Source organism: Chiloscyllium plagiosum, unplaced genomic scaffold (assembly GCF_037043375.1).
Source record: "Chiloscyllium plagiosum isolate Xiang-an unplaced genomic scaffold, Cpla_swu_hap1 HiC_scaffold_23, whole genome shotgun sequence".
NCBI lineage: Eukaryota > Metazoa > Chordata > Chondrichthyes > Orectolobiformes > Hemiscylliidae > Chiloscyllium > Chiloscyllium plagiosum.
This window is the reverse complement of record NW_028270161.1, coordinates 25,568,052-25,591,101: the sequence shown is the minus strand read 5'-3', so window position 1 is coordinate 25,591,101 and position 23,050 is coordinate 25,568,052. Positions and strand designations below refer to the sequence as shown.

At 38.5% G+C, this 23,050-nt stretch overlaps 1 protein-coding gene across 6 annotated transcripts in view; it reads left to right on the top strand.

The window, feature by feature from the left end:
* LOC122561462 (protein DENND6B) overlaps positions 1-23,050 on the top strand; it is a 110,580-nt gene that overhangs the window by 29,424 nt on the left and 58,106 nt on the right. For 3 of the 6 annotated variants that reach the window (XM_087999482.1, XM_087999480.1, XM_087999485.1), the window contains 5 exons: positions 1,455-1,567; positions 2,723-2,803; positions 8,556-8,661; positions 17,929-18,008; positions 19,693-19,755. In XM_087999482.1, coding sequence (XP_087855608.1) covers positions 1,455-1,567; positions 2,723-2,803; positions 8,556-8,661; positions 17,929-18,008; positions 19,693-19,755 — 443 coding nt within the window. The remainder of the gene's footprint in view (positions 1-1,454; positions 1,568-2,722; positions 2,804-8,555; positions 8,662-17,928; positions 18,009-19,692; positions 19,756-23,050) is intronic. The other 3 variants (XM_087999481.1, XM_087999483.1, XM_087999484.1) reach the window with 3 other exon arrangements.

Below are 23,050 nucleotides of genomic sequence, written 5' to 3'. Positions count from 1 at the left end.
TCCTTTCCCTTTCCTTTCCCTTTCCTTTCCCTTTCCTTTCCCTTTCCTTTCCTTTTCCTTTTCCTTTCCTTTTCCTTTTTCCTTTTCCTTTTCCTTTTTCCTTTTCCTTTTCCTTTTCCTTTTCCTTTTCCTTTTCCTTTTCCTTTTCCTTTCCTTTCCTTTTCCTTTTCCTTTTCCTTTTCCTTTTCCTTTTCCTTTTCCTTTTCCTTTTCCTTTTCCTTTTCCTTTTCCTTTCCTTCCCCCACCATCTCCCTATTCCCCCATACATATGGAGTAAATTTGCAGATATATTCTATGTTTGTTCAAAAAGCACACAACCTGCAGGCAATCAATTCATGTAACATTTGAAAGAAGTTCAGGGATTTACATATTAATGAACTGAAACTGTCACCCTTTTGGTGAAAGACTTAACAGCAATCTAGGTTTGTTCAATATATCATTTTAATTGCATGACACTATGAACTTTTGGTATAAAGTCTGTCTTGTGATCCTGCCCCACTAGTTACCTGAGGAAGGAGCAGCACTTTGAAAGCTAGTACTTCCAAATAAACCTGTTGGACTATAACCTGGTGTTGTGTGATTTTTAACTTTGTTCACCTCAGTCCAACACCAGCACCTCCACATCATGGCTTCCAGTAGAAAGAGTTGACTTCAGCCAAGTGTAGCAGACTGGCACATTCCAAAGTCCAGAGCTATGTGCTGAGGGATATGCTAAAACCTGGGGCAACTACTGCCAAGGCACAATGGGAAAAGTTCACCATCTAAGGCCTTTCTGCCAAAGTGCAATGTGGGTCTGTTTAGTTCCCAGTTCTCAGTTCTCAGACCTTGTTGTTCTTCACTGTAAATATATGTAAATAGTGTCCTGCATAAGTAATAAATGCCTTTGGCAAGGTTTGTTTTTCTTGATATGTGAAGACAATATAATAGGACTGCTTTATGTTACATGTGTATATACATAAAGATTTTTGAATGAATGAAGTATATTTTTACAGGCTTGAATTCGCAACCTGCTACCAACTCAAACATATATTTGCTTCTACTGAACTAAAATGACACTAAGCACCAATTTGGTCAAAATCCAGTTGAGATGTATCCTGTCTCTGAAAGCGCTGCTTGTCCAAAGGTGTTTCCAGGTTTCCTGATATTTTACATTTGAAAACAAAATCAAGAAGTTTGAATTTTTTTTTGTTGTCTCACCCTATCTCTGCAAATTTGTCAAGCTATTCTCTCCTGCACCCTTCAGCCCTCTAGCATTGAGGGTTTTTTTTTGTCTCCCAATTCCATTGCTTGACCTTGTAATTGATAGCAAAACCTTCACTCCTCTTTTTGGAACTCCTGGGTTGCTCTTGTAAACTCTGCTTCTATGGTTCAGTGTCCGTTTACTCATTAAGCACTTTGAGGTGTGTTTTATCTTAGAGGTATTGTATGAATGCTTTTTTTTGTTATTGCTGTAGGTTGCCTTGGTGATACACAATTCAGTTTTCGAATTCGACAAACAGTGGGGAATAAATTATCCATGAATGGAGATGAAGAGAAATATAATCGCGATGCACCAGTTGTTCTTCAGGTGTGTTTAAGCCAAGCTGACACAAATGTAATATTTTACTCATCTATTTATCAATTACTAAGCACTTCAAATCTATCAGCTATTCAAATACATGTTAAAACATGTACTGAAACAGTTCAGAATTATCTTGCACTATTGTGCAGTACTGCGCAGAAATGCTATACATTTTGCAGTATGTGAAATCCAGAATCATATATTATTCCTCTTAATGCAAATTTAACTTTGAAGCTACTTGTTACATCAAGCTGTTGTTAAATATCATTATTATAAATTGTACCCATTTCTCCTGTGTTCTTTCCACCCGCCTCCACAAACGTGAGTGAAATATAAGACAATGAACTGTGAATGTTGGAAATCTGAAATGAAAACAAATTGCTGGAGAAACTCAGCAGGTCTGTCAGCATCTGTGGAGGGAAAGCAGAGTTAGTGTTTCAAGCCCAGTGATATCAACACAAAGGCACCTTGTTCTTTCCACTTGCACAATTCTAATCTGCTTGTGCTCTGTGCACATTATTTCATTTTCTCATATATAATTATCCAATTGTCTTATTAATTTCTTTTAACTTTTCTTCTTCCCATTTGTGTTTTGTAACCTATTCAAACACTGCAATTATGTTTCACACCTGGAACTGTATATTCATCTGAATCTGGCCCTTTGTTCTGCTGTAGGTGGCTATTCTCCTTGGCCCCGCACTCTTTAGAATTTTTAGAATTCCTTCTCTGTTCCACTCTCGCCTCCTTTAATACTACCTTCTGACTGAACTTCTAATCACCAGTTATTACTTCTTTCAACTTTGTGTTCATTTGTGATGAATGCTGTTGAAGTGCTTCAAAATGTTAATCTACATAAAAGGTGGTATATAAATGGACATTTTTGTAGTAAGAGGTTCAATGATTTATTAATGCTCTGTCTCCATTAGGGAGCAAACAATGTGGAGATAGCACTAAAAGACAGGAATGTTATAAACAGTATAATAATTGATAGATAAGATCTCCTAAGAGGTTAGCATTATTATAAATTAGTAAATCACCTGATTTGAAGTTTAATGAGTCCTAGTTTGCTGAAAGAAGTGAACATGGGTGGTTGAACCACATCCTTCTATTATAACTCTGTGGTCTGTTATATATGTGAACACAATGACATTTTTGTTTTAGCGGGATCGAGCACATTATTATGGATTTGTGTACTTCCGACAAGTCAAAGATTGTACAGTTAAACGAGGATATTTTCAAAAGGTAATTTCTCTTGCTTACAATATTAAACTGTATTATTTGCACATGGATTAGAGTCACCATTTTGATCAAAATCATTGTTTGAAACATTAGCCTGCCTATATACAGGTGATTAAGGGAAGAACTTGAATGCAGTGCAATTTATTAGACTGTGTTATTCAATTGGAGAGATTCTTTGTCATCAGATTAGATGCCTTACTGACTAGCAGTAAGTTATTTCTTTTTAATTTAATAATGATGCCATAACAAACTGAGAGCATACATTCAACCTTTTTAAGTGTTTTTAACATGGGAATTGTTTGTCTTCTAATGGATTCTGCACAACTTAGCTTAATTTTTTTCTCCTTGGTAATGTATAATTCTTTGTAAAAAGGGAGCATTACCAATTGTAAAAGTTATCAGTGGCAAGATTTGCTATGGACCGAAGGGTCTGTTTCCATGCAGGACAACTCTTGACTCTAGTGTCAATGCTGCTGCACTTCAAGGAGAGCTGCAGACAGTCTTCAAAGAATTTTCTTGGTCTTCACTGGGACATCAGCCATTTGAGAATCGAAAATAAGAGCATCTGGTGGGTGAGATAATTGTGAGCCCTCTGGACACATTGTCCTGTCTTTCAAAGTTGAACTTTGTAATTTGCATGAAGGCTTGTGAAAGTAGCTTCAAGAAAGACAATGATCCTCTCATTGAATCTGGGGAGCATGACAAAGGCAGCCACAATACACAATCCAGGTCTTACTGCAGTCTTACTGAAGTACTGCATTGTGCTGGTGTAAACTGCTCTGTAAATTCAGAATTTTGTTTATTTGGAGGCCTTTTTGTAAAATATTTGCTGTCAATGTCACACTTTGTGGAAGGCTGAGCTGGCACAGCTGCTACTGTTGGATCTCTTCCTCAATAGTGGCTTTTTGATAACATGACGGTCAAGGTATGGGAAGGGTTAACATATACTAGAGTCTCTCCTTCAACATGTGAGCTGGTATATTTGATTGACACAGTGAACTGATGAGTTTGATTTTGGCAGCTTTTAAGGCCAGGTCAACTTTACGTGTGTGCAGCTTTGAAAACTGAAAGTTATTGGTAATTTACATGCGGCGTGGCAACAACAATGTCATCGTCTGCAAACTGTAAATTGTGCATGTCTGTAGTAATCTGTTTAGTTTCAAGCAATTGAAATTGGAAGAGTTTTCCATCTTGGCAGTGATTAATGTTGACACTTGAAACCAATTGATATTTGTGCTGATTAGTGACTATCAAGTAGATTCAAACTTGTATTGGGGCAATTAAGCAATCTTGCTGGATACTGGTTCAGATTTTGATGTCAGTTCATGTCTCCCACTCAACCGTTGCAGTCATATGAAGCAGTTACAGGATTGTGATGTCTGACATTTTTTGGCCATTGAGATGTTAGTGAATTTTGAGAAGATTTGTAGCTCAGGTTGAGGTTTTGGATGTAGGTTTGCTCACTGAGCTGGAAGGTTCATTTCCAGACATTTTGTCACCCTACTAGGTGACATCTTCAGTGGGCCTCAGGTAAAGCACTGCTGAAAATTCCTGCTTTCTGTTTATATGTTTGGTATTCTTTTGGTGATGTCATTCCCTGTGGTGATGTTATTTCCTGTGGTGAAGTCCCTTCCTGCCCCTTTTCTCAGGGGATGGTAGATGGGGTCTAGGTAGATGGGGTCTAACTCGATGTGTTTGTTGTTAGAGTTCCGGTTGGAATGCCATGCTTCTAGGAATTCTCATGCATGTCTTTGTTTGGCTTGTCCTAGGATGGATGTATTGTCCTAGTTGAAGTGGTGTCCTTCCTCATCTGTATGTAAGGATACTAATGAGAGCGGGTCATGTCTTTTTGTGGCGAGTTGGTGTTCATGTATCCTGATGGCTAGTTTTCAGTCTGTTTGTCCAATGTAGTGTTTGTTACAGTCCTTGCACAGTATTTTGTAAGTGACATTGAGATGTTTAAAGGAACAATCTATAGAACCAACAGCAAAAAAACAGTTCTGAGGAAGGGTCATACAACCTGAAACGTTAACTGTGATTTCTCTCCACAGATGCTACCAGACCTGCTGAGCTTTTCCAGCAGCTTGTGTTTTTATTTCTGATTTACAGCATCCATAGCTCTTTCAGTTTTTAATCCATAGAGCCACACGATTTAATGAGTCAAATCCTTTGGTAAAGTCGATTAATACAATGAAGAATTACCAGTGTTTTCAACAATTTTCTTGGATTTTTGTGGTGCTGAAGATCCTTTGGAAGTCATCTTTAGAAGAATTTTCACAGACTGACTGACTTAATTCCTGTCTTGAGGCCTGTCCCAATATCGTAGTTGAAAGTTCTTTTTTTCTCTCACATCTGTGTAAAAGTTTTAATGTGAGCAAAAGCTTTGAATACTTCAGTTGGAAGATGAGGGAATCTAGGCATTGTTTTTCATCCTTGCTTATTGCAGCCTTTCTATGTGGTGGCGGTCATCCACTGATTATGCTGCAAAGTACTGGAGGATAGCGAAGAGAGTGTCAGTTGCCACATTAGATTCATGATTGAAGAGTTGTGGAAAATGTTCTTTCCAACATTGACGAATGTCACTGTCATCCTTCACAAACACCATCCTGAGAGTGAAGGCGAATTTTTTTTTAACTATTTCTGTAGGTGGATATGGTAACTTCAAAGAATATTTTTGAATCTCTTGGGCTTTTTCTTCTAATTGCATGTTCTTTCTCTTTCAAACTTGTCATTGGGTGTCAGCTTTGAACAGATGTCATGCTGCACCTTTTAAATTTGTGAACTTAGTTTTTTCTGCAGGGCAGTGAAGGCTACTTGTTTGTGTCATCCGAAGTCATGTGTTTTTGAATTGCTTCTGTCAAAACAGTTCTGGTAATAGCTCATACTCTATAGTCTGGGTACAGGAGTGCTATATAGCTGAATTTATTTAACCCAGTGGATTAGAGTAGGATTTTTCCAAATTGATCATAAATTGCATTTGCAATTCCTTGTGTCAGCTAGTTGTTTCAGGGTTGTAACATAATTTTTCTCTTCTTGTGAGCACAATGATATTTTGATGCTAGATGTTCTTTCGGTAGGCATCAGTTCCCTACATAGACCTAGTAATATACATGTCACTGAGATCTTTGACCTGAACAATGGTGTAATCCAGGAAGTGCCAATGCTTTGATCCGGAAGGCCTCCAAGTGGTTTTGCAGAAGGGCATGTTTGATATAATGATGCCAAGTAGAGCATATATCCTTAGCAGGAGGACATAATTTGTTTTTGGCTTTTCTCATCCTGTTTCTCCCAGTGGATCTCTTTGTCTGGCAATCCCTAACCCTCTTACCAGAAGGAAGGAGATCTTAATGCATTGCTGAAAGATCATTGGAGAGAACAAGGCACTTCCACCGCATTAAGGTGATGGCCAATAGAGGGAATCCATGAGAGGGTGGGACATGGGGAGAGGCAAAGAAGTTTTGGAGGAGTAAAACGGGGATTAAGAATTTGTTCCTCCGCATCTTGATCTGTTCTTTATTATGCTTTTATTTCAGTCCTTTGTCTTGACCACAGCTTTTGAAACCTTTTATGTTCTTTTATGTTTCCTTGGTTTTTTTAAAAATGATCTTTGCTTGTCATATGGTTTAAAATGTCCTGCAACAGCAAGTTCGTTGATCTCAGTCAGTATAACATAGAGAAAGGCCCTCCGGCTCACTTTGTGGTGCCGGTCATCAAGCATTTATCTTTTCTAATCCCATTTTCCAGCATTTGGCCATTAGCTTTGTATGCAGTGGCTCTTTGAGGGTTCATGTCCTTTGCAAGATTTTCAGTTCTGTTCAGGTGAAGTCTGCCCATCCTTATGGTTCAGTTATGTCCAAAAAGTCATATCTGTGCCCCTGAAGTTTACATCCTAGATCACTTGTGTAGTAATACACTTTCTCACCATTTTTAAACTAACTTATAACTATGAATCCTGAGGTCAGTCCTCTCAGTTTATCACCTAACTCCTGAAAGTACATTTATAGGGCGTAAATTATGTTCTTTGGTATTCATTGGTTCTATGGTAAACTGCAACTTACTTCAACTTTCCTCCTTCATCTTAAATCATATGTACCCATTCCATTGTATCTTTTACTGGTAATAGGGATTCTCTTAAGAACATTTCAGTGTCCGATTTATCAATCCCTTATTTTTGCCATGTTGTATACTTTCCCCTTTCTCTGTCGGCACTAATTGCACAGTGTCAGTGATTTTTATAGTTGTAGTTTTCTGAGGTGTCACTAACATCACAGGTTTTCTCTGCAGGTGTCTGTTTGTCAGTTTAATACATGTGGAGTTTTCACAACCTCTGATCTCCTCCTCTTTGTACCACTAGAAGGAAATACAAATTGTAAAGAAAGTGTTGCAAGCAGTTATACACTATAGGTCAAATGGCAACCTATTAAATATTCCATTCATAACACTGGCATTTGTTTTGTTCATATTTTCTTTGGTAACTTATCCAGGCATATGTAATTTCCAATTGAATGGAATGAATGGGAATACAACAAAGCTTTTATTAACCAGCACCTATAGTACCAGAAGTGTGCTGGTAGATGAATTCTGTTTGATCAAGAGCTCCACATAATTACTTTAAAAGCACACTAAGTAATAGAAATGTAATGCAGGGGATATACACACCACTCTCTTATACTTTATTTACAACATAAATCACTTAAACAATAATGCACCTTTAGCCTTAAATAAAACTTAGCAGTTGAGTGCCTTCTCACTTGCACCCTCAACTGACTACTCAATGACATTGCGGCGATGGTGATAATACAGTAAACTTCTACTATTTCAGGTAAATAATTTTTGTCAATTTCTAAATAGTGCTGGTTCGTAAGGTGCCAGTTAAAACAAAGTTTGCCATGTCTTGTTAGCCTGTTTAAAGACTAAACGTAATTACCATATTTTACATGAACAAATATAACAAGCCCAAAGAAATATTTTGTTTTACGCATCTTGGGAAGTTCTACCACAGAATATTATTCTGTTGTTTTCAGAAATTACCCCAAAGTGTTGCCTTGACATTCACTTTCTTAGTCATAAAACATAATAAATTACAGCTTGTATGATAGAGAATGAAATAATGAAGATTTATGCAAATTCAAGTTTATTTTTTAAAAACGAAATTCCAAATGAATGTTCATGTTTTGCTGTCCTTATTATTGAGTCAGCTGGTACCATTAAGGTTATTTTATTGCCTTTCCACCATTGCTCATGGTTACTCTTCAACCACTGAAGTCTTTACGATAACATAAAGTCATGAATCCTAGAGTTCTGACCCAACAACAATAGCAAATGCACTAGTCAGGATGGTTTGTAACTTGGAGGGGAATTTGGAGGTGGTGAGAGTTTTCATGACTTTGCTGCTCTTGTTTACCTGTTGGTAAAAGTCATGGAGTTGAGAGATGCGCTCATGATTGTGGTTGTTCAATTCTAGTTTAGGTTTTCTGGTTGCCGAGTACACTCAATCTATCTGCAGCTAACCTTAACCACAATACAATACTACTCACATCAGAGATCCATTATGTGAAAATCAACATTGTTTTAGATCCAATTTCTAAGAGGCATTAATTAGAGCAAAAACAGCTGACTGTTGGACAGGAACCTGTCTTTTGATGTGTAAAATACAGTACATAATATGGTACATTAGATTTCATAAAATAAACCAAAACTAGATTATATTTCAATTTGTATCATCATGTGCTTATTTCTGTTTTTCTTTCTCTAGTCACTGGTGCTGATTTCTCGACTTCCTTTTGTGAACCTCTTCCATTCTCTACTGCAACTAGTTGCACCTGAGTATTTTGAGAAGCTGGAGCCTTGTCTAGAGGCAGGTTAGAACATTTCTAGGAATGTTATAATTATGACAACAAATGCGGAATACCCTATATAAAATTTGTCCTTCCAGGGCTATATGGTCTTGCTATCAGAATTTGGCATAAACAATTTGCATGCCTCCATTTTAAGTATATATAGGCATGGTAACTTATAGCACCTTTAAAAAAAAACAAAAAAATTACAAAATCAACCTTTTTCAACAAAAGCTTCAATCCCTTTTCTCTGCAGAGAAACACTTAGTCACAGAGGTGTATCGCACAGAAACAGGCTCTTTGGTCCAAATTGTCCATGCTCACCAGATATCCTAAACTAATCTAGCCCCATTTGCCAGTATTTGGCCCATATTCCTCTAAACCCTTCCTATTCATGTACCCATCCAGATGCCTTTTAAATGCTGTAATTGTACCAGCCTCCACTACTTTCTCTGGCAGCTCATTCCATACGCACACTGCCCTCTTTTTGAAAAAATTGCCCCTTAGGTCCCTTTTAAATTTTTCCCTTCTCATCTTAAACCTGTGCCTTCTGGTTCTGTACTCCGCCACCCCAGAGACAAGATGTTTTCTATTTATCCATGCTTCTTCAAGACTTAGTTTTCTCAATGTAACCCTTTAAACGCTGATATTATTCTGGTGAGTGTGCACTCTACAATCCTTCACCATTCCACAGACTTTATATCTGAAGCCATGTGCTTCAGTTGAGGGCTGGACAAGGCTCGGTGTTACTGAAACATAACTATCACTTATGCACAGTAGCTCCCCCCACCATACCCACGGGGGTTTATTCCACGACCTACTGTGGAAACTCAAAACTGCAAATAGGAGCGAACCCATTGATTTAAATGGGAAATTTACCTTCCCAGCAGCCTCCTGGTCCCTGCTTCCAGAAGGTTCCCTTTACTATGTTTGGCCCGTGGTAAACCGCGGGTAACTGTGGGAAACTGCGGAAAACGATTCCACGGATACGGGGGTCGCCCCGTTTTTCAGTCTCCTTGAACTGGAATATTCCATTAACTTTCCTAATTAATATCTTTTGTATGTTTTCATTAACTGTATGCACAAATGGGTAGCACGGTGGCTCAGTTGTTAGCATTGCTGCCTCACAGCGACCTGGGTTTGTTTCCAGCCTCAATCTGTGTGGAGTTTACACATTCTCCCCATGTCTGTGTGGGCTTCCTCTGGGTGCGCCAGTTTCCTCCCACAGTCCAAAAATGTGCTGTTTAGGTGAATTGGCTAAATTGCCAATAGTGTTCAGGGATGTGTAGGCTAGGTGTATTAGTCAGGGGAAATGTAGGGGAATGGGTCTGTGTGGGATACTCTTCGGAGGGTTGGTGTGGATTTGTTGAGCCAAATGGCCTATTTCCACATTGTAGGGATTCTGTGATTCTGTGAAATCCTTTGCTCCCTGGTAGGAGACAGGTGTTTTTTTTTGTCTCTTGCCAAAAAGGAAATCAAAGTATTTGTCGGCCTTGTATCTCCATATCGCTGTAGTTTTGTCCACTCTCAAAATCTGTTCTTTTATCTACCTGTTTTCATCTGCATGACTTATTGTGCCTCGCAAATTGGTTTTATTCCTTCATCAAAGTCTTTTTATAACAAAACGTTGACATCCCAGTATATATACCTGGGATCAACACTCATCACATTCCAGAGTATGAGTATGTTACTTTTATTTCACTTCCTGGCTTCTACCTTCCAATTAGTAACCAGTCCATGTCCCAGTGTTACTTTCAGTTGTTTGCACTTTTGTTTTGTAGCACTCTGTCTATATAAGATATTTGATAATATTGTAGGCGCTCTATAATTCACAATGTTTGTGACTTCATCAAAAGTTCAACTATATTCGTCAAAGATGAACTAGGTTTAGGGTGAAAGGGTAAAGAAATAAAAGAGACCTAAGGGGCAACTTTTTCACGCAGGTGGTGCATGTGTGGAATGAGCTGCCAGAGGAAGTGGTGGAGGCTAGTACAATTGTAACATTTAAAAGGCATCTGGCTGGCTATATGAATAGGAAGGGTTTGGAGGGATGTGGGTAGGGTGCTGGCAGATGGGACTAGATTGGGTTGGGATATCTGATTGGCATGGACAAGTTGGACCGAAGGGTCTGTTTTCATGCTGTACATCTCTATGACTGTGACTCTATGAACTATCTTTCAGAATTTCATCCAAATTCCCTGTGATCAGCTTTATATTCTTGAAATGTATATCATCTATGTTATAGCTTCTTGCATTTGTATCTCTAATCCAAGTCACAGTTGTTTGCTTTGTCACACTGTAATTGTGCAATTTAGTCTCTGGGTGAGAGGCATGCACTATTCTTGAATGTTTACAAACACTGCTATTCTGAAAATTTTCAGGCATAAACATGTTCTTGTTCAAGTAAGTATTTCAGTTTAAAATTCCAACACTGAATCATAGAATCCCTACAGTATGGAAGCAGTCCACTCAGCCCATAAAGTCCCCACTGACCCTCCGAAGAGCATCCCACCCAGATCAACCTCCCTACCCTATCTGCATTTCTCATTGCCATTCCCCCAGCCTACACATCTTTGGACGTTGCAGCATAGATTCAGTCTTGCAGTTCTTAAACAACTGGCCAATGATGCCTGTGTTGGCTCTTTGTAAGAGCTGACCAATTTAGTCTTGCATGCCAGCTTTTTTCCTGCTTGGGTTCAAGAACCTGCTGCTCCAGAGGTGTGCCATGACATGTCTGAACAGGTTGATTAAAGTTGTCTATCGCAGATTACAGCTTGTTAATCACATGTCCATTTATTTGCCTTTTGAAATTCACTAAGGAATTTGATCTTGCTACATTTTGAGGAAATGTATTCCAGATCTTAATTTATTGGGAGGGAAAAGAAACTCTTTGCCTTCTTATTCTTTTGCTAATATTTTAAATGTTGTCTTTAATTACTGACCCACTTGCCAGGGGGCTCGATCAAAATTCTGTGGCGTTCTTAATATATCTTTTAAGTATGTCCTTCATTTTCACTGTAAGATTAACAATCTGAGCTTCTGCAATTTCTCCACATATCCAAACTTCATGATTCCTAGCATCATCAAGTTAAACTTCTTCTGCACCCTTTCCAAGGTCTTGAAATCTTTTAGTGTGGTGTTCAGAAACAGCATGCAAAGGAATTTCGCAACTAAATGATCACGTTCAATCTCCATTTCTTCCTCCCAAAATTACATATGATGGTGGGAAATTAATCAACTTTTGAGGAGGAAGCTCTACTTCTCTATCCTCAATGACAAGGGTACCCAGTATGTCTGTGCCAAAGACAATGCTGAAGCACTTGTAACTATTTTCCATCATTGATCTTCTACCTAGGCACTTCCTGAGTTTCCCAGTATTTTCGATTCACTCCAAGTGACGTAAAATAATGGCTGAAGCCACTAGATAAAGAAAAGGCAACACTGATTCTGGTTGTGTTTCCAGAATTAGCTACTCCCCTAACCAAGTTCATCTGGTACAACTAAATCACTGACTTTGTTCCTCTGTGTGGAAAATAGGCCGGACATATCCTGCCCAAAAAATGGACCAATGCCTCTCTGTCAATTACTGCCCAATCTGTCCACACTCAAATGTCAGCAAAATAATGTGAGGTGTCATTGGCACTTATTGAACAATGAACTGCTCATCAATGCACTTTGGGTGGGATAATTTAGAGAGGCTGAATAATCTAAATGACACTGTTTTAATGGAGGAGCAATAGGACATGGAGGTAAATGTTCGCAAATCTAAGAAAGTGATCATGCAAAGCAAGGCGAATAAGAAGGCAAATGGGATTCTTTCCATTGTAAATAGGGCCATACAATGCAAAAGTGAGGAAGTCATGTGAAACTTTTACAAGTTAGTTGTAGTATGGTGTATAACACTTTTGCATATGTTAATGGGATATAAGTGTCACCAGTTATTCCAGCTTTTCTTGCTTATTGTGAATTGCCTTGGAGAAGGTAGTGTTAAGATTCTGACTGATGTCATTGTGGTCTATGTTCGTCTACAGTGCTGATACAATGGGAGTTCCTTGTTTCTTGATCAAGCTAAAATGAAATAATAGGAATATAATTCTAAACCTGAATTGAGTGTGGCTCAGAAGGAAACTTGCAGATGGTGGTGCCCCATTCATCTGTTGCTCATGCTCTTGTTGGTGGAAATTGTTGGTTTGGAACCTATTGTCAAAGGGGGCTTGGTAAGTTGCAATCATGCATCTAATAGTTGGAATGCATTGCCACTCTGCCTTGATGGTAGAGGGCGTTAATGCTGAAGATGGTGGAGAGGTGTGGACAAATGAGGCTACTTTATCCTCCAAGGTGGCGAATATTCCATTGTACTTTTGACTTGTATCTTGTAAATGATGGACTGGTATTGGGTAGTTCAAAGATCACTTACTTCCCTAGGAGATCTCAGTCTCTGATTAGCTCTTGTAGCCATAGTAGTTAGAATGTGTAAGAGTGGAAGTAGGCTATTCAGCCCATCAATCTGCTTTCATATTCTATGCAACCATGGCTGATGTGATGATCCTCAAATCTACATTCCTGCCTTTTATTCACAACCCTTGATTCCCTTACTGATTAAAAAATTGTCCATTCAAGTCTTGAACTTACTTGAAGACCCAGACCCCATAGCCTTTGCAGGAAAGAATTCCATAGATTCACTAGCCTCTGAGGAAAGAAATTCCTCCTTATTTCTGTCTGAAATGGGTGTGGGTTCAATTCCTGCACCAGCTGAGGTCACCATGAAGGTCCCACCTTCTCCTCTTGCCATCTCTTGAAATGTTGTAACCCTCAGGTTAAATTCTCCACCAGTCATCTCTCTCTCGAGAATAGCCCTATGGTCCTCTAAGAATATTGTGACTTAACATGGATACATAGCAATATAAGGTAATGTTTTGTAGAAGATCAATGTTAAATTGACTAGTATTTTATTAATTTGATATTTCCTTTTTGTTTCATTTAGCAGAAATGTTGGCATAAAGTTTAGAGTTTGTTACAAAGTTTCTTATAACTATTCACTGCAGTTAAATATCTTCACTTTTTTCATTTTTCTTTGTCCTGCATTTATCACTGTCTCTCAGATTTTGCAATTGGCTTGTGGATTTGTTCCTTTCTCTGCTTAATGCTATTTGGTGCCATAAAATACACCCATTAAGGTAGTAGTTTCTCTATTGTTCCTTAATTCTAATCAAACAGATTCTGTCTTTGGAGTGCTAGGCATTTCTGGGCACCAAATCTTTGGATATGTTGACCTTAGCAGGAGGCAAGCGTAGATGCATGAGATTTTCTCTGATTAAATTACTTAAAATTCTGTCTTGCCACCATTCTGAGCAGTGACAAACTACTTGTAAGAACGATAGTTCAATTTGTAAAGTATTTAACCTGACAGTAGAAATGAAACTCCAGGACACTCTGAAAGTTAGTTTCATCATTACTCAATTGTAGTCAAGAGTGTGTTGCTGGAAAAGCACAGCAGGTCAGGCAGCATCCAAGGAGCAGGAAAATCGATGTTTCGGGCAAAAGCCCTTCAATTATAGGCAATCCCTTAACCATAATACAGACAACATGTTAATATCTGTAGGTCTGTTTTTGAGTTGAAAGCATTTTTGCGCAAAATGCAGTTCGTATCATTTTGATTTGGCTGTCCCTGTTCTTGTAAGCAGAAATGAGATTTTGCACCTTTCCTACTATGTGCTTCAAAGAGTTCCCTTTGTTAATGGATACTCGACAGCTCTTACCAATGCTGGTACCAAGATTCTGCTTAACACAGCTCGGTCTTCCTGCTACTTCCTTACCTTGGTCATATTCTGTACCCCAGAATAGTGCAATGCAGCAGGATTTATTTTCCTAATCCCTTGATTGCAATTCATTTTAGATTGCCTCACCAGCAGCATTTTCAGCGCAGAGAGGAAACAAATTTTTCTGCAGTGTCATTTGAGTTTACCACTTTTAACTTGAAGAATGCAATAATTTTGAAAAGTTTATGCAAGCATATCTAAAGCTTTCTCGATAGGCTTTAATAGGTTTCTACCTAGTGGGCGATATGATGACTCAGTGGTTAACATTGTTACCTCACAGTGCCAGCGACCCAAGTTCGATTGAGCCTTGGGTGACTGTCTGTGTGGAGTTTGCACGTTCTCTATGTCTGTGTGGGTTTCTTTCGGATGTTCTGGTTTTCCCCCACAATTCAAAGATGGGCAGATTAGGTGGCTTGCCCATAGTGTCCAGCGATGTACAGGTTAGGTGGATTAGCCATAGGAAATGTTGGGTTACAGGGATAGATTTAAGGGTTGGGTCTGGGTGTGATGCCTTTTGGAGGGTCAAAGTGAACTCGATCAGCCAAATGGTCTGCTTCCACACCATAGGGATCTGTGTTTGTAGATGAGATGGGAGTGTAGTAAAGGAGGAGTCTAAAATCTTCAAACTCTGCAGCACAAAAGGACTCCATTTTCCCCATTATGTCCATGCCTCATCTTTGAAAGAGGTATTCAGTTTATCCGATTCACCTGTCCTTTTATCATAACCATGTAAATGTTACCCTTTCACATATTTATAGAATTTCCTTTTGAAAGTTAACATAGGTCTTGGAAAATAGGAGCAGGAGAAGGCCATTTGGCCCCTTTGCGCCACTCCACCAGTCGTTGTGATCATGGCTGATCATTCAACTTATTAGCCTATACCAGCTTTTCCCCCACATCCTTTGATCCCTTCAGTCCCAAGTTCTTTATCTATTACTTAAAGTCATGCAGTGACTGCTTTCTGTGATAGTAAATTCCACAGGCTCACCTCTCTGTGTGAAGAAACTTCTCCTCGTCGCAGTCCAAAAAGGTTTATTCCTTATCCCTAAATGGTGAGCCCTTGCTCTGGATTCCCCTGCCATCGGGAAAATCCTCCCTGCATCAACCTACCTAGTCCTTCTATGAGATCCCTTCATTTGTCTGAACTCTGCAAATCTAATCCTAAACAATTCAACCTCTCCTTGTATGTCAGTTTGCACTCCCATGAATGGCTCTGGCAACATTCAACTGCACTCCTACTAATAGCAAGATCATCCTCCTTTAGATAAGGAACCAAACCTACATGCACTATTCCAGGTGTGATGTCACTAAGGCCCTTTATAACTGCATCAAGACATCCCTACTTCTGTACTCTAATCTTCTTACTATGTAGGCCTACTTCACTGCCTACTGCACCTGCAAGTATACCTTCGTCGGGTATATGACGACACTCGCGTCTTGTTACACATTCCTTCCCTCTTGCCCCCCCCCCCCCCACCCACCATGACCACTCTCCATCTATAGCTATTCAGATCGTCTGCATTCCTATTTTTGCTATCAAAGTAGATAACCATGCATTTATCCAAATTGTATTATATCAACCATGCATTTGCCCACTTGGTCAGCTTGCCCAAATCATACTGAAGCATTGCTGTATCCTCCTCACAGTTCATCCTCCCACCCAGCTTTGTGTCATCTACAGATTTTGAGAAATTACCTTTAGCTCACATATCTAAATCATGAATATGTATTGTGAGTAGCTGGGTGCTAGCAGTTCCACTCAGCTCTGGCTTCCATTTGGAAAAAGACTTGTTTATTCCTACTGTTCGCTTCCTGTCTGTCACCCAGTCCTTAATCCATCTCAATATACTAACCCCAGCCCAAGAACATTAGTTTTACATGCCAAACTCTTATGTGCCACTTTGTCAAAAACTTTCTGTAAATTTAAGCAATCTGCATCCATTGGCTCCCCACATCAACGCTACTATTACATCCTCAAAGAATTGCAGTAGATTTGTCAAGCATGATTTCTCTTTTTTGTAAATCCATGCTGAATGTATCCACTGTTTTCCAAGTGCTCTGCTATTATAGCTTTTATGACGGACTGACATTTTCCTCATTACCAATATCAGGCTGATTTGGTCTGTAATTCCCTGTTTTCTCTCTTTTTCTCCCTTTTTGAATAGACAGATTATATACTAACTGCCCTCCAATCTATTGGAACCGTTTCAGAGTCTATAGAATCTTGCAAGATCACCAGCAAAGCATCTACTATTTCTAGGATCACTTCCTTAACTTCAATGGATTGTAGATTATCAAGCCCTGGAGAATTATCAGCTTTCGATCCCATCAATTTCCCCAACACATTTCCCTACTAATACTTATTCCTTCAATTCCTTCCTCTTACTAAACATGTTCCCCAACATTTGAGTCTTGGAATCATATAGCACAGAGATAGACCCCTCAGTCCAACTCATTCGTGCCAACTAGGTTTCCCAAATTAAATTAATCCCATTTGCCTGCATTCCGTTCATATCGATCTAAATCTTTCTTATTCATGTACCTGTCCAAATGTCTTTTAAATGTAAACTACCTGCTCCCACTTCCTTGGGCAGCTCATTCCATATACATACCACCATTTATGTGAAAAAATTGCCCCACAAGTCCCTTTTACAAGCTTTCCCCTCTCACTTAAACCTAAACCCTCTTGTTTTGAATTCCCCGACCCGAGGGAAAAGACCTTTGCTATTTGTCTCATCTATGCCACTCATGATTTTTTTTTTTGCATGTGTTATTTGTGTCCTCCTTTGTGAAGACAGAAGCAATGAGTATGTTTAATTGTTCAAACATTTCTTTATTCCTCATTATAAGTTCCCCTGTTTCTGACAGTAAGGAACCTACATCTGTTTTCACTAATCTTTTTCTCTTCACATCCTGATACAAGCTTTTACAATCGGTTTGTATATTTCCCAGGAATATTTCCCTATTTTCTCTGTCTTAATCAAATGCTTTGTCCTCTATTTTTTTGAATTCTAAACTGCTGTCAATCCGCAAATGTGTTTTTTTCCTCTCTGGCCAATTTGTATGCATGCTGCTTGGATCTCATACTATCTCTAATTTCTCTTGTATTCCACGGTTAGGCCAACTTCCTTGATTTACTTTTGCACTGTGCAGGAATGAATAATTGTTGCAGTTCACCCATTCATTCTTTGAATGTTTGACATTGCCTTTCTATCATCATCCCTTGAAATAATGTTCTCTCACGTTTATACCATTGTAGTTTCCTCTATTTGAATTCAGGACCTTAGTCTCAGAATCAACTATGTCACACTCTATCTTGATGAAGAATTTGATCATATGGTTCCTCATCCCAAAGGGGCATTTCTCGTTAAAGACTTGAGAGGGGGTACAATTCTGGAAATGTTTTAGTTGAGAAAAGGATATAGTTGGAGAAAATGTTGAATTCTGAATACAGTAAACTTTGTTTTTGCAGTTTGTAATGAGGTAGACCAATGGCCAGCTCCAGTCCCTGGAAAAACACTCAGCCTGCCTGTCATGGGAGTGGTTATTCAGGTATGAATGGACAGAACTGTGGAACATGGGAACGCTTGCGTAATAACCCAAATAGAAATGCCTTTAGGAATTTACCTCCGTCTAAAATGCAGCATCTCTAACTGCCTTTGTTTCTCTTCTTTGACAGTTTTAAAACTTGGGGTTGAACTCTTGCCCTCTGCAGTCTTTTAGATATTACACACTAGCCACTAACTAACTTGATGAAATTAAACCTGTGATTTGGTGATTCCATAATGCTTGGCTTCTCATTAGAGATTCAAATTTCTTGTCATTTTCCAGCATGGCGTTGAGGATTTCTCTTCTCTTCAGTTTTATTCTAAGATACTCAAACAATATAATCAAATATAGAATAGAATATCCTTTTATGGTCATATGTACTCAAGTACAGGAGTACAGTGAAAAAATTTACAATGTCTCCCCTTATGGTGCCATTTTAGAGACAAGTACCTATGTACAAATCTTAGATACAAAAGAGGAATAAAGAGAAAAGTAGTTGCATTACTTTTACATTATCGTATTGAAAGAATAAGTTACAAATACCGCATAGTTAAAGGATTGACATTCCAGTCAAATAAAAACAATTCAAATAAACATTATATTACAGCAGCTCAGTGCAGGGGCTTCCCTACATGGTCTGACCGCTTGCACCAGACCCCAGTACAATAACCGGCCCCGCTTCAAGCCTCCAGTCTGTTCAGTACTACCCTCACCTGCTCCAAGGTAAGTTCTAGGACTGCTTCGCCTGCGTCAGCCTCCATTTTAGGGCTCGCTCCACATGCCGCCCACTGCCCAGGACGACTTTCTCCACCCCTGTCGATCTCTGTCCTGGATTCGCTCATGAGCCAGCCGCTGCCCGGAGTTCCTTCCCTCATGTCAGCTGTTGCTCTGTGCATATCTGGCATATTGGATACAAGACGTTAAATGTAGTTTGAAAAAGTGATACTTTTTCAGACAGAATTTTATTCCTGCTCACTGATGATACAACTCCAGTAAAAGTGATTACTTGTTCCCCTTTGTGTACACCCAGTTAAGTGCTCACCTAATTATATCTTAATTAACAATCATCACCTTTGCCCTAGTTCCATTTGGCTGGCAGCAATAGATGATAAACTAGCATAATCCACATGTATTCCTTGGTTAAGTTTAGCTACCTTACAAAGGAGCTCTGAAAGCTAGTACTTCCAAATAAATCTGTTGGACTATAACCTGGTGTTGTGTGATTTTTAACTTTGTCCACCCAGTCCAATACTAGCACCTTGATCTTGGTTAAGTGTGTAATGTAGACTTTTGTTTCAGGCAGGAAATACACTGGAAGTTAAATAAATGGTTAGAATCTGTTATGTGATTATTTGACATTGATTTTTTTTTCTGTGTGCTTAATTCTCCATCATCTAAACACCATATAGGAGTAAAAGGCATTAAGCTGAAATACTGCAATTAATTAATTTGAGCGGTTCCGGGAAACTTGGGAGGACAGTGAATTTGGATCAAAGTAATATTGGACAATGACATTTTCCTTATGGTTGCAAACCAATGAACTTGTTTGAAAGTTTCCATTTATAAATGTAACAGAAGTTTGTTGATCTTTGGCTGTATCTGCATTCTAAATTATGGAATTTTCTGGTGTATTTACAATTGGTTCCCTTTGCTGCATTAAGTCTTGCATTTTTCCATTCGCCCCTAGGTGCGGATTCCATCCAAAAAGGACAAACTCGGAACGAGCCCTCTCAAACAATCCAACCAGGAGGTATGACAAAAGTGCACATTGTCATGAAGCCCACTGCTAATTATTCTCAATGGCGGTGGGAGCTGTTTTTCTCAGGTAAATCCTATTAGAATTGTTTAGCATGCAGAGTAAGTAGAAACTCGAGTTTAGCAAGTGTGTGCAAAATAAGTATGATCCTAAATGGATTAATAAAAAGAGCAGCAACAAGCCTGCATCACTGAAACTTTATTCAAGGAAATTTGATGTTGAACCACATAAAGTGATGTTGGAACAGCTGACCAAAGTTTGGTTAAAGAGCTAGCTTTTGAGGGACATCTTAAAGGAGGAAAGAGAGGTGGCGAGACAGGTTTAGAGCAAGAAATCCAGAATTTAGGATCTAAACTACCTAGGTGGTGGCTACCGTTAATGGAATGAAGATAATTAGGATGATGCAACGGGCCACACTTGGACGATTATAGGACGTATTAAAAATTCATTCACGGTATGTGCGCACCACTGGCTAGGCCAACATTTATTGCCCATTCCTCATTGTGCAAAGGGAAGTTAAGAGTAAGCCACATTGCCATGGGTCTGGAGTCACATGACTGCAGGAAGTTGATGTTGCAATGGGGTTAGGCTGGGAAGTTGTTTGGAATAAAACAAATTTTAAAATTCAGGCATTGTCAGATTATAAACCAGCCCATTGAGCACAGGTTGATGAATGAGTGGAATTTGGTGCAATTTAGAATATGGGCAGCAGCATTTTGGATCAGTTCAAGTTTCTAATATGGAAGTTGGGGGTTGCCCAATATAATAAATTAGTCAGGTCTGGATATCAAATACAAAGACAGCAGCAGGTAAGCTAAGGTAGGTGCACAATGTTGTAGAACTGGAAAGAGAAAATCTAAATGATGGTGGGAATTTTAGATAGTCCTATTTGATTCAGAGATAATGAGGTTCTTTTGAGAAGTGTGAAGTTCTTGAGACCTAAAACAGCGACAGACAAACCAGGATACAACTATGGTTGCTTTCATTAAAACAACTAACTGTATGCTTTAGTTTTGCTTCCTACAGTTATGTCTAGTGATTTAAGTGAACAGCTTTAAGTGAATACTGCTATTTTAAAATAATACAACGCTACATAGCTTTTAAGATTGTGAACAGCCCAGGTCATCCTCAGATAGTTGTTAGGGAGATGGATGGAGTCAATGGCTAGGAAATTGAGTTTGTGGCACGTGTCAAAGACAATATTTATGGAAATATCTGTTGATCTAATTCTAGATACCATTACCATGAAAAATAAGGGCAATGGAAATTTTGAGAGAGATGGTAGCTTGGTAGAATTAATGTCATTAACATACATTGGACCTGATCTGTTTTCTGATGATGTTCCTAGGATGCAGTAATTAACAAATCATTAAAAATCAAACTATTTCATGTAATACAATTTAAAAGAGAAAATGTGGTAAGTACTCTGGTCTGCCAACACTTATGGAGAAAGAAACAGTCATGAAAGATAACCGGTTTGAAAACATTAATTCTGTTTCCCTCTCTCACAGATGTTGCCTGACCTGAGTATTTTCTAGGTTTTCTGACTCATTTCAGATTTTCAGCTTCTGCAATATTTTACTTTCAGATTATTTCATTACTGTAGGGGCAAAAAGGTAATTTGAGAAGATTCAAAAACTTAAAAAGATGCTAGCAGTGCCAATGAAAGTGTCTATTAAATGGTTAAAGAGGAAAACAGATCAGCTATGACATTATTAAAATGGCAGAGCAAGCTAGAGGGGCCAAATACTTTACTTTTGTTCCTATTTTGTATTTTTAGTTCCTTGAAATATAGAATAAACCTTAACAATCCAAATTGTATTTTTAACTTTGACATACAAGGGCTCAAACCAAAATAATCTTGATTATTGTCCTGCAGCACTAAAGGATGAATTGTGGATATTGCCAATACCAAGAGATCTGATGAACACTGAAGACATTTCACTCTGTTGGGGCAAATTAACATTATACTTATGATTAAAAAAGTTCATTAAACCAAACCTAATCCACTTATTTCCATTAGTCTCAACTCACTCAAGTTAAATAATGGAATTAATGATTTAAGAGTAGATATAAAGGGGTATTTGCATAGTAGTCTTGTAAACAATGTGTATTTTAGAATGAAAAGCTTTTTGGTTATCTTGCCCTTAGTTCTGCAGAACATGTGATATAGTGCATTGTTACATATAGAATGTGATCATAAATAATAAATCATCTATCTACTCACCCTATTCATAAATATTAATTCATAATTTAAACTCCAGAATCGTTGCAGAGCACAGTAACATAACTTCAGAAGAAGTTACGATCAATGACTCAAGAAACTTATATTCATTCTTAGTTAAGGAAGAGGTGGTTAAGGGAAGCATAATGAATGTTTTGGAAAATTTGTCTAGAACACTTCAAATTAAGCTACTGATATAAATTTAATGGACAGAAATTAAAATTGATAAAACGCAATATGGAGTTAGATGTCAATAAAGCTTTGACCCAAACAGTAATCAACATGTGTAATAGACAGAGTTGAAGAGTGTGGTGCTGGAAAAGCACAGCCGGTCAGGCAGCATCCAAGGAGCAGGAGAGTCGACATTTCAGGCATAAGCCCTTTATCAGAGTGTAATAGACATCCAAGACTATGAAGCTTCAGGAAGAAAGAAGAGGTTTACCAATACAAACACATAGAAATTTAGAAAATTGCCAGACGAATATTGACAGGGACAAAGATTCAGAACAAGTGCAACATAACTATAAATATGTGAATGATTTGTTTTTAAATAGTAAGGTATTTGAGATCTGAGAATTAATTGGTCATTGAGGACAAGAGATGTGAGTGAGCAAGTCACTGGACAATAAATATTGAAAAACTAAATTTTCAGAGCATGGAGGAAAGGATGATGCACAAGACAATGTTGGAAAAACCAAGTCCTGAATTGAGATGAAGATTGCAATTGCCAAGAATGAAAAGTTACTTAATGCAGTGACTAAAACATGATATATGTTGGAATGGAATTTGAAGGAAGACTAACGATAATCACAATAACTAACTCTTTAAATTCTTAAGATTTTCATGATGCTATGATAGGGCATCAGATATCTCCTGTCTGTAGTTAGTCCAGTCCATTTGTATACAGGACAACCTTTGTATCCGCGGGTCTGGTTTCTGCGGTTTCAGTTACCCACTGTTTACTGCAGCCCGAACATGTTACAGAAAGCCTTCCAGAACCATGGACCAGGGGCTGCTGGGAAGGTAAATTTCCCATTTAAATGAATGGGTTCAGTACTATCTGTG